A 14,619-nucleotide genomic window follows, 5' to 3' on the forward strand; every position below is an offset into this window, starting at 1 on the left:
AGTGCGATTGAGATTGCGTCATCTGTGGATCTGTTGTGGCGGTATGCGAATTGGAGTGGGTCTAGGGTATCCGGGAGGATGCCATGACCAGCCTTTCAAAGCACTTTTTGACTACCGACGTGAGTGCTACGGGGCGGTAATCATGGAGGCAAGTTACCTTTGCTTCCTTGGGCACAGGGACGATGGTGGACTGCTTGAAACATGTAGGTATTACAGACTCAGTTCGGGAGAGGTTGAAAATGTCAGTGAAGACACTTGCCAGTTGGTCGATGCATGCTTTGAGTACACGTCCTTTAATCCACCTGGCCCCGAGAGCGTTATCACAGTTATCCAGAAAAGCTGATTTTCTCATGCATGCGTCAGTGTTGCTTGCCTCGAAGCGAGCATAAAAGGCATTTAGCTCGTCTGGTAGGCTCTCGTCACTGGGCAGCTCGCATCTGGGTTTCCCTTTGTAGTCTGTAATAGTTTTCAAGCCCTGCCACATTCGATGAGTGTCAGAGCCGGTGTAGTAGGATTCAATCGTAATTCTGTATTGACCCTCTGCTTGTTTGATGGTTCGTCTGAGGGCATAGCGGGATTTCTTATAGGCATCCGGATTAGTGTCCCGCTCCTTGAAAGCGGCAGCTCTAGCTTTTAGCTCGATGCGGATGTTGCCTGGAATCTTTGGCTTCTGGTTGGGACATGTATGTACGGTCACTGTGGGGACAACATCGTCGTCGATGCACTTATTGATGAAGCCAATGACTGAGGCGGTATACTCCTCAATGCCATTGGATGAATCCCGGAACATATTCCAGTCTGTGCTAGCAAAACAGTCCTGTAGCGTAGCATCCGCGTCATCTGACCACTTCCACATTGAGCGAGTCACTGGTACTTCCTGCTTTAGTTTTTGCTTGTAAGCAGGAATCAGGAGGATATAATTATGGTCAGATTTGCCAAATAGAGGGCGGGGGAGAGCTTTGAATGCATCTGTGTGGAGAATAGGTGGTCTAGAGTTTTTTTTTCTCTGGTTGCACATGTGACATGCTGGTAAAAATGTGGTAAAACTGATTTAAGTTTGCCTGCATTAAAGTCCCCGGCCACTAGGAGCGCCGCTTCTGGGTGAGCATTTGCCTGTTTGCTTATGGCCTTATAGAGTTGGTTGAGTGCGGTCTTAGTGCCAGCATCGGTCTGTGGTGGTAAATAGACGGCTACGAATAATGTAGATGAGATCTCTTGGTAGAGCAATACCTCAAGACTTCTTTAAAATTAGACATCGCGCACCAGCTGTTATTGACAAAAAGATACATACCCCCACCCCTTGTCTTACCAGACATAGCTTCTCTGTTCTGCCGGTGCATTTAAAATCCCTCCAGCTCTATATTATCTGTGTCGTCGTTCAGCCACAACTCGGTGAAACATAAGATATTACAGTTCTTAATGTCCCGTTGGTAGGATAATCGTACGTCATCACTTTCATTTTCCAATGATTGCATGTTAGCAAGTAGAATTGATGGCAGTGGGAGTTTACTCGCTCGCCTACGGATTCTCAAAAGGCAGCCTGATCTGGATCCTCTTTGCCTCCGTCTTTCCTTCACGCAAATGACGGGGATGTGGGCCTGTTCCCGGAAGAACAGTATATCTTTCTTGTCGGACTTGTTAAAGGAAAAAGCTTCTTCCAGTTCGTGGTGAGTAATCCAGTTCTGATGTCCAGAAGGTATTTTCGGTCATAAGAGACATCAGTAAAGGAGAATCAGCTGCTTCAAATCATATAAATATATTAATTATAGATTAAATAATATTGTCCGGGCCATTTTAGGATTTCTTTGTGGAATAAACTAACATTTAGTAAATAATTCAGATATTTTTTTGTTTGTTGGTCAACTGCAAACCAAAGACATGCATATGTGGACACCAAAATACTTTAATTTCAACAGTTTTCTGGACGAAATGGTGCATTATTTGAAAAAAGTAGAAGGGTGCCAATATTTTTGGCCACGAGTGTAGCTTTCAAATCATCCAAGGCTACCTACCTGTAAAGTAAGAAATTCAGCTGCTCTAAATCCTCTTACGGACCTGTATTGACTGTAATATAAAAGCCTGGAGCTTAAACTGTGAGGAGAAGTCAGGGCACACTCCACAGGGTGCGCTATTGAATGGTGTACGGGAAAGCTGAGGGGACAAACCAAGATTGGATTTAAACACGATTATTCATGCAATTTCATGGCTGCTTAGCTCACAGCAACAAAGGAGAGGCAGAAAAGGCGCTCCATTTAAAAGCAATAAATCACCTGGCAGAAATTACCACCACCCCTCAGAACGACACTTTTATGGAATTCCTGACATGAAAAGCAAAAGTGCTGAAATTAACCTAGATTACTCTGTAGTCAGTGACAATCACTTCCACAGCACACATAAGGAGGCGAGTGGCGACAAAGGGAGCAGAAAAAAAAAATATATATATATACAAAAATCGAAACAAAAAACACTTCAAAACCCATTTGAAGAGACACTTCAGCCGTACAAGCAACACACCATCACAGTTAATATTGTGAAATATGGGGAGCGCTCAATTGTTGTTCCCGTTCGGAATTGATTTGGTAGTTCATTTCATTTCAGGCCCACAACGAGCCTCCAACTGTCAAAATGATTCAATCTACAAAATCTCATAAAGAAAATAAATTGGGTGTTTAAAATGGAGGGAGGGGGAGAGGTGGAGTGTTTTATCCATCCAAGCATCTTCCAGTGGAGCCAAGGGAACAGAACTGCACCGTAGCAGTGCCAGCAGCAGCCAGAGTGAATTCCACAGAGAACTACAATACAGCAAAACACTAGTTATTTATGTATCACTATACACCAGTGGTATAGAAAACAAGGACATCTGGGAGTGTTAAACCGATGTCTACGCAACCTCTAGACAACCCTGTGATCCTGCATGACTATCAAGTATCTCAGTAAGGAGAAAACATTTTGAAATGAGAAGTTACTGCCTGAACTTGTCCAATATTAAATACAGATTATTTTGCAGCTCAGGACCCTGCCTGGAATGAGTCAAGATTGAGCTGCCTTTAACTATCTTATGCTCAAAACAAGGCAAAAGAATGACCATTCGACAGTTATAAACTCTGTTTCAACTGAAAACACTAAAGTGCTCTACATTAAAGATGCATTCAAGGTTTTGTATAATTCCAGCCAGTAGTTTTGAAAGTAGTGCTCATGAGCCAAATCTGGTCCCCAAAAATTCCGCACAATTGTGTACAACTTCATACATTTTTTATGATGTGTTACATCCTGCAACAAAACAAATTCTGCAATTCGTATGATACGTTACGAATTCCAATATGTACCATGTTATGAATTTGTAAGTTCTTAAGATCTCGTTCAATTTCTAATTATAAACTGGGTGGTTTGAACCCTGAATGCTGATTGGTTGACAGCCGTGGTATATCAGTATACCACGGGTATGACAAAACATTTATTTTTACTGCTCTAATTACATTGGTAACCAGTTTATAATAGCAATAAGGCACCTCGTGGGTTTGTGGTATATGGCCAATATACCATGGCTAAGGGCTGTGTCCAGGCACTCCGCTTTGCGTTGTGCATAACAGCAGCCCTTAGCCGTGGTATATATTGGCCATATACCACACCCCCCCGGGCCTTCTTGCTTAATTATAGAAATCTCTTCAAGGCATCATCAGCATCTTTCATCAACGCACCAGCATCAAATCAGAAGTACAGTACCACACAGAGTAATTTATTCTGCCCCAAATCATCTCTCGTCCAATTACCAGAGAGATAAATATTGTAAAACCAATCACGGAGTGCCATTGGTCTCATCCCTTGTTTGGTACAGTGTCAATGTTTTGCCCTGAGCCCTCAAGAATGGCTAGGCGTTCCATAAACACTACAAACACAGAATGCTAACTCATCTTCAAAGAACGTCTCACTCCTTAAATCCACAGATTACAGCCCTGTCAGCAACACAAAGACATGCCACCCACAGTGACAGGCTCACATGTCAACACACAGGCCTCTGCTGGTTTCAAACCCACCACGCTCAAATATTCCCTCATCTATCATTTCAATACCATTGGCAGTGGCACGAATGGCATAGTTATGGTGGTTCAAATGAACCAATGAGCAGAGGGCTGCTAGGTCAAACTTGGACTGAAGTGGTTAGCTATGCAGCAGAACTGCCTCAGTATCCACTCAGTGTTTAGAGAGGACAGCCCTAAGTCAGTCTATCCCTCTCCATCCAAAAGGTGGGCACTAACCAGCAACTATAACCAAGGCAACAGTAAAGGAAAAAAATGTAATTTAAAGCACAAGGACAATTTAGACAAAACAAATGTATATGTCTCTTTAAATGACTCGCTCTTTGAGAGGGCCTGGTTTACAAAGTGAGTGCACAGCAGTCTGACCTTTCCTTACAGCATTAACATTTATGGAAATCTGGGGGAATGAAAGCTGTGAATAACAAAATATTGGGCCTCTTAAGTCTGCAAAATAAAATGCCAGCTCACACCCCCCCAGAATAGAAAAGCGACACACACCTTTGTGACGTTCGGTATGGAGTGACAGAATGAGGTATTTAGCAGTCTGACCTTAAGCACTTAATCACCCAGAACACGCAAACTGCACATAGTCTCCCAGCCCACTCTTTCTCAGCCGAGAGAGAGAGAATATGAGCGAGAGAGAAAGAAAGAGAAAATGAAAGAGAGGAGCAGAGGCAGAAGTTAAAGCCCTCACTAAATAGAACATCACTTCCTTAGCTGGTGACTCCATTAAGCTAATTTCCCCTCTCACCTTTACCGGGATGATTGGGATTCAAATGTCCGTGATGCTCCACCATGGTTAGCCTTGAATGCACTAGCTGTGTGGTGGGTGTTGGGGCTAGGAACAGAAACCCTGCCTGTCGCATGCTTCCCAGTCGAAACAGTTAGCGGGGCGGGATTCGTCAAGTGTTTTCTGTCATTCAACGAGAGAGACGAGAGGGCCAGCAGCAGCTAGGCCCTACTGTCTGCAGTGCACTACTAGTTTTCACGGACATTTTGTTCACTTGAGAAGTACTGCACCAAACATCTTAGCTAGATGTAAAATTTCACGACTAGACCGCCTCCCTAAAAAAGTACATTTATTTCAGATTTATTGATTGATCTATTTTGAGGAAGTGTTCAATAGGGACAAACAGTAACCTTGCCGCTTTTTTCTCGTTTTTCAAGCGAAGGTCTTTAGGGAGTATGAGAGAACAGACGTCCTCGTCGCCTAGCCGAGTTCTGCTTGGAGCCAACCGAACCTATGTATGCGGACGCCTTAACTGTCACGGCAACATGCTGGGTAACACTGGCACGCTTTCACAGGAAGTGCCTAATCCTGACTTCCTTTCTTCCACATGGGGCGGGGGCCGTCCTTGGTGAGATGGGTGGGTGGAGGCTGAGGGGCAATCCTAAAATCTCAATTAACAGTGTGGCTAATTAACCACAGGCACATTCTTGAAATCGAATGAACTATTTTCAGCAGCCTGATAACGAGTATCTGACACACACGGGGAGAAAGAGCGAGTGTGTGTATGTGTAGACCTAATATTTTTGAAGTTTAAAATATGTCTCAACCATAAAAACTGTCAAATGAGAAACAGATAGGTGAGGTGATGTACAGCGTTGAGTATTCTTCACCATGCCACAGTCTTTCGGGAACCCTGCACCGAATCCACCCCCATACAAGCCCACAAGATGCTTTCAGTCGTGGTAAACTAGCTAATCCCCCCATGGTCACGCTTAAAGCAATACCCCGCAGATCAGAGTGGAGACCTCATTGTTTCAGAACTGTTTGAGTTAATCACTGATTAACTGGCGAAACAAGCCCCTGAGCCAGGGCTAAAAACAGAGTCCCTCTGCTGCTCTTCTGGTTCTCACACAAAACACCCAACAGAAGGAACCAAACAGAATTACCATTACCCCTCCTGCTATTACAATAACCACTAATATAGGCCTGTGCTTGGTGGTGGTTAATCCTTGTGCAACGATCACAAAAATATTCTTAAATTAACCATCGACAAAATGAGAAAAACAGGGCAAGAAGCCCAAAGTCTAGGTTGTAAGAAAAGTCTTTGGTGTTAAATCTTTTTCTGATGAAAATGTTTGGTGGATAAACATGCTGACTAGCTACTCCTCACTGGGGACACGCCACACCAAGGCATTCAGTCACGGACATTCATTAGTGCTGTTCTCAGGACCACAAGCAAACACAAACATGCACTGCTAAACATCACATTACACACCCATGTTTCACTATGGCGATCCAAACATTTATATCAACACCACTATACAGTAACCGTATCAACCTGCCGCCTACACAACCAGACTGTCCTTGACAACTAGGCTAATTAACAACATTAAAAACCTAGGCCACAGCATCACCATGACAACCTCTTGTATGAGCACAGTTGGCCCTAATAGACCCACTTGTTAGAACCAATGTAATTAATTGACCACGCCTCCATTCAGCTGCTAGTGGCAAGTCTCTGTAATTGACTGCCCCCGTTGCTCAGGCAGAGCAAGACACCTCGCCTTGTATCGACTATCTGGACCTGCCTCACGTCCACCACAACACAGCTCCACATGGAGCCTTTACTTCCCCTTGGATGTGACCAAGGCATACAGTAACTGCTGTGAATGAAAATTAAGTCAGAACCCTCCTGCATGTATTCAACATCCATGAGTAGAGATCTAGGGCTCAGTTTGAATATTGTGGTAAAGCATTTGCATGGTGTCTCTAGCTGTGCACAGGTCGGTGCCCTTATAAAGCAGAGCCATTGAGATGCAGAGCCTGCAGCTCTCTTCATCTCTGTATCCATATGAACACGCATTAATATTAATGGAGTCTGAGGAGGTCAGCTGGGTCTCTGGACTGAGGCCTCCTCACACAGATCTGGAGTGAAGAGAGCAAGCGAGCTACACACAAGGGGGGAGGGAGAAGTTAGAGAGTGGACAGAGCCGGTGTTCCAGCCCTCTGTGTTCCAGCCCTCTGTGTTCCAGCCCTCTGTGTTCCAGCCCTCTGTGTTCCAGCCCTCTGTGTTCCAGCCCTCTGTGTTCCAGCCCTCTGTGTTCCAGCCCTCTGTGTTCCAGCCCTCTGTGTTCCAGCCCTCTGTGTTCCAGCCCTCTGTGTTCCAGCCCTCTGTGTTCCAGCCCTCTGTGTTCCAGCCCTCTGTGTTCCAGCCCTCTGTGTTCCAGCCCTCTGTGGATACTATTCCTGAACTTAGAATGAGTGAAATACACGGAATGAGATATAAATAAAGACCAAGCTGAAGCACCGATGTGCGCGCACACACACACCTCTACCTCTCCATCACACATAACAAACAGAAACACATTGTACCCATTTACGTCCTCCCTTGCTTCCCCTCTCTCTAATCTCTTCATGAGAGGTGTTCGTTTGTGGAACAGAAGAACCTTGGGGGTGAATACTTAGTTATTTGTGCTTGAAGAGACTCAGGCGGATACCTCTTTACGAGAGAGTGTCACTCCCCATTTGTCTCAGCTCGGCAGCACCGGAGAAAGCAGCGCAGCGCTCTAAAAGAACCCTCCGGAAGCACAGGCCGGCAGCATTGGATAAAGCATTCCCGGCTCCGGTCTGCTGTTCAGGCCAAGTGCAGAGTACTCATTAGCTCTCATCACATAAACCCTCGCACTTAGTTCCACACACACACTTTCTCATATTTAAAAGATGGGTTGGCATAGTCAGGGATTCCTCTGTAAAGCCGAACCACAGACATCCATTGGAACAGTCTATCTGTAAACTCTGAATCCTCTGAAAGCTATTCAACAAAAATCTGTATGAGAACCACAAATCTTTCAACTGAGAATCCCAATGGGAAAAAACACAAAAACATTCTAGAGAAGTCTTCTGGGTCTTGTCTAACCAGCATGCGCCAATCAGTAGAGCAGTTTGTTTCATGTGGTTGTGTTTGAAATGTCAGGCTAGTGCTGGAGGGAATGATGCGGCACACACACACACAAAGCTCCGGGAGGGTGTAATGGGTCCTGCAGGTAAACAGGATGACGAAGGCGCTCGTGGTTCTGCCTGAGGCAAACTAGACCCTTCTGTTCCAGCATTTAGCAGACAAGTGCTCTACTGATTAGCAATTAATAATGGAGAGACAAAGGGGTGTTTCACCCCAGGAGAGAGATGGTGAGATGAGGGACATGGGGGTAGGGAACAGAGGATCCTAGTCTCCCAGAGAGCATTAGTGAAAGGTTTCAATGTGAAGGAAAGCTGGGGATACACAGGATTTGTTTTCATGGCCAGTGAAGCTAGAGAAATACATTACAAATCCATCAGCTTGCATTTAGTCAGAATGTCTCCACACAATTACTCATCGGCCTTGGGGTTAATCACTCAGGCAATTTCTGCATTTTCTATACCTGACTTACTGTATATCACAAAAGAAAATGCTAATATCATGTTATTATGCTATCTATGTGGGGATAGGCTTGGCTGATATGCGGTTTCCCATAAATTCATGTCATAAACTTCCACAGAAATCTGACAGAGCAATAAACATAAAACAGAGATGAAACATTCTCTGGATTTAATCATGGAAATATGATAACTAAACTCAGAAAGCCCCACGCTGGTTTCATCAGCCCACAACTGCCACAACATAACCTCTCATTAAATGTGATAATAAACGTGCACTGGCAATGAGGATAATAAACACGTATTTTTAAATCTCTGTTTATGACATGGATAACATGGCTTGTAATCACTTATCTTCTGATTAACACAGCACATGCTTGAGCGAGCCTTTTCTGTGATCCAAGTTCAAAAGGAAGGTCCTCTCTAGCGTATGAAGTTACATAGAGTTCTCCGACAGTGGCCGTGACAACATGGTTTTATTTGACCATGTACGCATCGTCCCACCCATATCAAAAAGCAGCAGAAACAGAGAAAACCTGAATAATAAGCACCGTGTGTTTCGGGTATTTATGTGGGCAAATGGCTGAGCGAGCAACAATGTGTGAAAGGAGGCAGCATATAATACATATAATACAGATTGTAAAATAGTTTTATAGAGAAAAGTTCTGGGCTCACTAGGAGAAGTTGTGGGGTGGTTGCATGGTAGTATGCCCTTTGCAGGACAATCATCATCATTATCAGCACAGACCGGCCCGGACCAGCCCACGTAACAGCATTCCATCGTTGATCAATGCCCTCATGAATTAAATTAGAGTGCCAGATGACTACCTGTGATAAGACCGCAGGATCCACACAGATCTGAGGGGGAGATACCAACCCTGTATGGTTCTCTTCAGCAGGCCAGTCATCCAGCCAGTCATCCAGCCAGTCATCCAGCCAGCTAGCCAGTCACCCAGCCAGCCAGCCAGTCAGCCAGCCAGCCAGCCAGAGGTAGATAAATAGGCCAAGGTGAACTCACCCTCCCTCACCACAGCTCTAGTCTCTCCTGCTCCATAACCCTGCAGGCAGAGGTCCACACCTCTACTGAGACAGCACAGAGATGAGGGGCATAATTAAAGATAATCAACTTCATCAGATGGAGGCTCGGTGGAACTAACGGTTGCGACAGGAGAGGCTGGTTTAACATTGTACATCTCGGAACATTGTAACAAGGGCATTCTATACCCTAACTACAGTTGTGTGTGTATAAGTGAAAAGTGCTTTCCCCCTAAAAATTGAATATATTTCTTTCTCTTTTGAATTCCACCAGTCACTCACAACACCGAGATACAAACACAGCACCACAAGTGAGACAAAGTTGGGTCTCTGTTGTGAAATGTAGAGTTAGTGGCTGTTCTCCTGTGCTGCTGAGAGCAGAGACATGTGGACTCACTTTTTCTCGTGCTGGGCTGCGGCTGCTGTGGGGGAGCATCCAGGATCTTGGGGGTGCAGACCAGGTGCTGAGATGAGAGGTTCTGCTGCCGTCTCTGTAGGCAGGCTAACATGGCTGCAGCTTTCTGGGGGTTCTACAGCCGCTTGGACCTCGGGGGAACCTGAGAGGGACAGGGAGAGAAAAACACATCCGTTAGCTTTTGATCATGTATTAAATTACAAGCTGCTGGCTGTTGAACTGAATGCAAAACCCAAAACTGAAGTCAAAGCCCTGTAAGCAAACTCTTACCACGCTGATGGAGGTCTCCCCCTCAGGAGTTTCCCTGTGCTCTCCCTCCAATGCATGCATGCTCTCTACTTTCCTTTTTAAAGCCTAAATAAAAAAATGTTTTAAAAACTGTTCCCACCTCAGGCCCGTATTACCATAGTCAAACTCAGCAACCCCTTTGAACTGCGGACACTACATATCTAAGAATGTAAAATCACTTAACATCAAACCAACTTCCCCACTCCGCTTTAGACGCTAGGATGGCTCTTCGCTGTTCTCCATATTGCCCTGTCTGTTGCAATAACACAGTCCATTTACACGGTCTGCTGTTGCTGCCAGCTGCATCCTGTACCCAGTCAATAGCCCGGTCCTCAGAGACTCTAGAATTGCTCTATGAATTGATGGTGGTATTGATCATGAGTGAAAATCCAAAAGTAGCTAGTTCTCCCAAATGGCTTTGGCACACACACATAAAGGTGTGTTTGTGTATGAAGTGTTTCCCCCAGTATCTTTGATCGTAGTTATCATTCTGAACACTAGGCCTAAGTGGGGTACTATATTCTAGCCCCTATAGATACTATAGGTGCATAGGCCTACCTGCAACATCCGATAGTACGGAACGATCATCTTTGTGTCAGCAAATCAAAATACTACTTTATATTCCCGGCCAAAATAAACTGCGCCGCTGAAATTTCAATTGAAGTGAATGCCTTGCACACAGCTGTCTCAGAGGCTTCATTTCTTTATCCTCCCTCTCTTCCACTTTTCTTCTACAGTTCTTTGGCTTATTGTTTTCAGTTCTGCCTCAAGGGCCACAGGCCAGCTTAAGTGAGTCAGATGCAGGAGACAGAGCGCAGTGACTGGCTGCAGAAACAGAATTACCTCCAGCTCAAAAGGGAGGAACAACGTGGCTTTCATTCTAGTCAGGTGCTTGAAGAGATCCACCCCACCTCTCACCCCTCTCCTCCCCGGTCTGCCTCTCCTCTCATACTTTGACAGCCCCACTTCAAAACCACCCAGCACAGCCTCTCATGTGATCACACACAGCTGAAAAGCTAAAAGCCTCTCTCGATGGTCGGACTTCATTTTGAAAAGAATACCAATTTCACAACAACCCTTCATTACCACGCATGTCAAAGGAGGGCAGGGGAGAAAAGGCACAGAGCGGACCAAAAGGAATCTCGGGGGAAATGCCGTCACTGCTTTACCGGCGGAAACTAAGAGACGAGTATCAGAATACCTTCCATTAGGCTACTCCCCAAATTTTCTCCTGGATAAAAATGCATCAAGAAAGGCATTATCATTCAGAGACCACTGCTTTATTTAAGCAGAAAAATATACTTAGAGGGGAAAAAAGGAAGCGAGAAAAGGAAACGGTCATGCATAACTGACAACGTTTCTTTCATCCCATCAAAATCGAAAAGTAAAATAAAGTGGTTGTGAGCCCTTCGAGTAAAAGTGCTTTTGCATTCTCCATTAGACTGCCTCTAAAAGGACAGAGTGCACAGATCAAAGTGAGTTCAGGGAGCACCAGTTCTGTTGACAGCATCTGAGCTAAAGGGCTCATTCTATTGCCTGTCAGACATTTTCTCTGTCTCTTACTCGCTCAGTGATAAAGGTTCTCCTAACTTTAGCTGACAAAGTTAATGCATGACAAAGTAAATGTTTCATTACAAACACATGCAGCACATTTTACAATTCAAGGCATCGTTTAAACCCAATATATCTTGTGTTCATCATCCAGTCAAGCACCTGTCAGCAAGATAACAACAACACATCTCTACTCCAGCCTTATTACAGCTGTGACCCAATAGGGATTTAAAGCAGAAACATCATGGTCATGTATCCAATTCCCCACCTGCTAAGCCATAGTGCTTACTTATTATAAACGGAGTGGTTTGAGCCCTGAATGCTGATTGGCTGACAGCCGTGGTATATTAGACCGTATACCACGGGTATGACAAAACATTTCTTTTTACTGCTCTAATTAGGTTGGTAACCAGTTTATAATAGCAATAAGGCACCTCGGGGGTTTGTGGCATATGGCCAATATACCACAGCTAAAAAGGTCTGTATCCAGGCACTGTGTTGCGCATAAAAACAGCCCTTAGCCGTAGTATATTGGCCATATACCACACCTCCTCAGCCCCTAATGCTTAATTCAAAAGGCCTCCAACAAACTACTGCTGACCAGTTTTCCCTCAAATGAACACCAGCTAATATGTACCCCAGCTCCTGACTCGACTTAAACCTCACTTAGATCTACTCAGCTCCTCCTCTTCTTCTCCCAACCAATTGCGAGCTTTGTGCTCTAGTCTACAAGGTCTCCACGGCGATGGATAATGAGAGAAGGAGAGTGGCAAGGACGGTAAATCCTTGCCACTTTGGGGTGACATCAGTGGCTCTGATAAGAGGCGTTATCAGGCGTGATGCGGTCCGCTGAGGGTCTGCCACAGAGATAAGGACCTCTGGCTCTGCACTCCATCTTTTGTCTCCCAAGGTTTCCCTGATAAGGATGTTTTGGCAGACAAAATGTCCGCTCCAACAATGATGGACTGAGGGCAAAATTTGTAGGGGGCCTGAGGGAATGGCATTGGAAAATAAAATGTCTAATTGTACAAACTATTGTCTTTTCCCTGGGCTCTTGAGGAATGGGATTGTGTGTGGGAAGATAACGAGGTCATTTGGAAGGGAGAAGGGCAGTGATGGCGGAGCTAGATGATGATGGCTGTTATAGTTTAAATGGACAGAGGTATGACATGATCCTCTTAAATTCTTACTGCATCCAAATGGCAACCCCAGGGACATGCAGTCTATCCTTCAAAAAGAGTAGGATACCCTTGAGAGAGCAATTGATACGACATCAACCTGCTATCTCATCTAGAAAGTGTGCCTTCCATTTACTGAATCGTTTTGTTCAGGCTGAAAGTGAGAAAGGCCATCCTTCTGGCAGATAGTAGCTTTACAGCACATAGATGAGGCTGTGCTCTGCCTGACCTTCCAGTCTCTCCGCTCCTCTCTGAGCAGCCTCCAGGGCCTTGACTGGAGCAGAGTAACACTGCCCTGAGACCCTTCCTTTCAATAAACACAAAAACACACAGACAAAAAGACACTCGCTTCGCATACACCCCCCCAACCCTCTCAGCTCATCTTTGCAGTTCTCAGAATCCGCAGTTAATAATTAGATAATGAAAAAAGGTTTAGGCTGAGCGGTGTGAGCACCCTTTTCACTCTCTAGTTGGATTAGTATGCTAATGTCCTTCCCTACCCACTGTCAAATCCCTGGCAGGCCAAAAAGCAAACACTGACACAGGAGGAACAGAACAAACTTCATACAGTAAGGTTGATTTACAGAAAAACAATTAGGCTAAGGGTACTTGAACTTTGTTTAACATTTTTTAGGTCTATAGACTGTGTGTGGCCTCCTTACAGAGTCATCACTCTGAATAACAGAGCTCTAACCTTTCAAAGAGCAGCCAGCCCCCCCCAGGCTCTTCACAGCCTGAAATACACCCTGTGTCTACAGTTCTACAGAACAGTAACATTGGATAAGACTCAACATCAGTGATGCGGTCACAAAGAGATGCAAAACCACAGGTTCTGTATGGGGAGGAGAGTAAAATGGGTATGAAATTACTATTTTGGTCTCGCTTTTAAAGCAATTTCCATCAATGACCTTCAATGCCTTACTGACAGCTTGCAGTCAAACCTAGACTATTCACTGCTCAAACAGTAGGAAGACTTGAATGTAGGCATTCACCATAGAACAGGGCTATGGGTATTGGGGCATGGCTGACCGGTCGCCATCTCTCATCTTGCCATAACACACACACACACACACACACATACAGAATCTCAAAGGGCTCCTCTAAATGAACGCTGGGTCCTGTCTGAATGATTGAGCCAAGGAGACAGGGCAAGCAGTCTAGTCAGTCTGAAACAGACAGACAGCTACAGAAGCTGACGGTTCATCTATGCACCTCATACATTTATGGGATTTATTACTCCCGGATCAGCCAATAAGAGCCATCCTGTTTCAAGTTAGCATAATTGGAATCAGAGCACGATATGAGACCCAGATTGTCTATTTTCCACAAAAAAAATACAAGAGTTTGAACTGCAGGACATTCAAACAACCCAGGCTCACTGTGTAGAGCAGATCAGGACATTCAAACAACCCAGGCTCACTGTGTAGAGCAGATCAGGACATTCAATGAACAACAACCAGGCTCACTGTGTAGAGCAGATCAGGACATTCAAACAACCCAGGCTCACTGTGTAGAGCAGATCAGGACATTCAAACAACCCAGGCTCACTGTGGAGAGCAGACAACAATGAGCCTCCTTTCCATTGAGATCAGCTCCTGTACAAAAGGTATTACAACAGTGTTAAGCAGGGTTTGGCAGATTGTTATTTCTATACAATGGATGCACTTGCTCAGAAATGTATGGAAAATAAATACAATGGGTGGATATAGGAACATCCCTGGAGAGACTGCTGGCTGATGCTTTTTGAGAGAA

The 14,619-nt window shown here is 44.8% G+C and overlaps 1 protein-coding gene across 2 annotated transcripts in view; it reads right to left on the reverse strand.

Moving 5' to 3' along the window:
- Positions 1-14,619, reverse strand: part of LOC111981662 (protein FAM222A) — a 30,338-nt gene that overhangs the window by 6,040 nt on the left and 9,679 nt on the right. For both annotated transcript variants that reach the window (XM_024013043.2, XM_024013044.2), the window contains exon 2: positions 9,833-9,992. In XM_024013043.2, the coding sequence (XP_023868811.1) occupies positions 9,833-9,944 (112 nt within the window). In that variant the 5' untranslated portion in view covers positions 9,945-9,992. The remainder of the gene's footprint in view (positions 1-9,832; positions 9,993-14,619) is intronic.

This window comes from Salvelinus sp. IW2-2015, linkage group LG20 (assembly GCF_002910315.2).
Source record: "Salvelinus sp. IW2-2015 linkage group LG20, ASM291031v2, whole genome shotgun sequence".
Classification (NCBI taxonomy): domain Eukaryota; kingdom Metazoa; phylum Chordata; class Actinopteri; order Salmoniformes; family Salmonidae; genus Salvelinus; species Salvelinus sp. IW2-2015.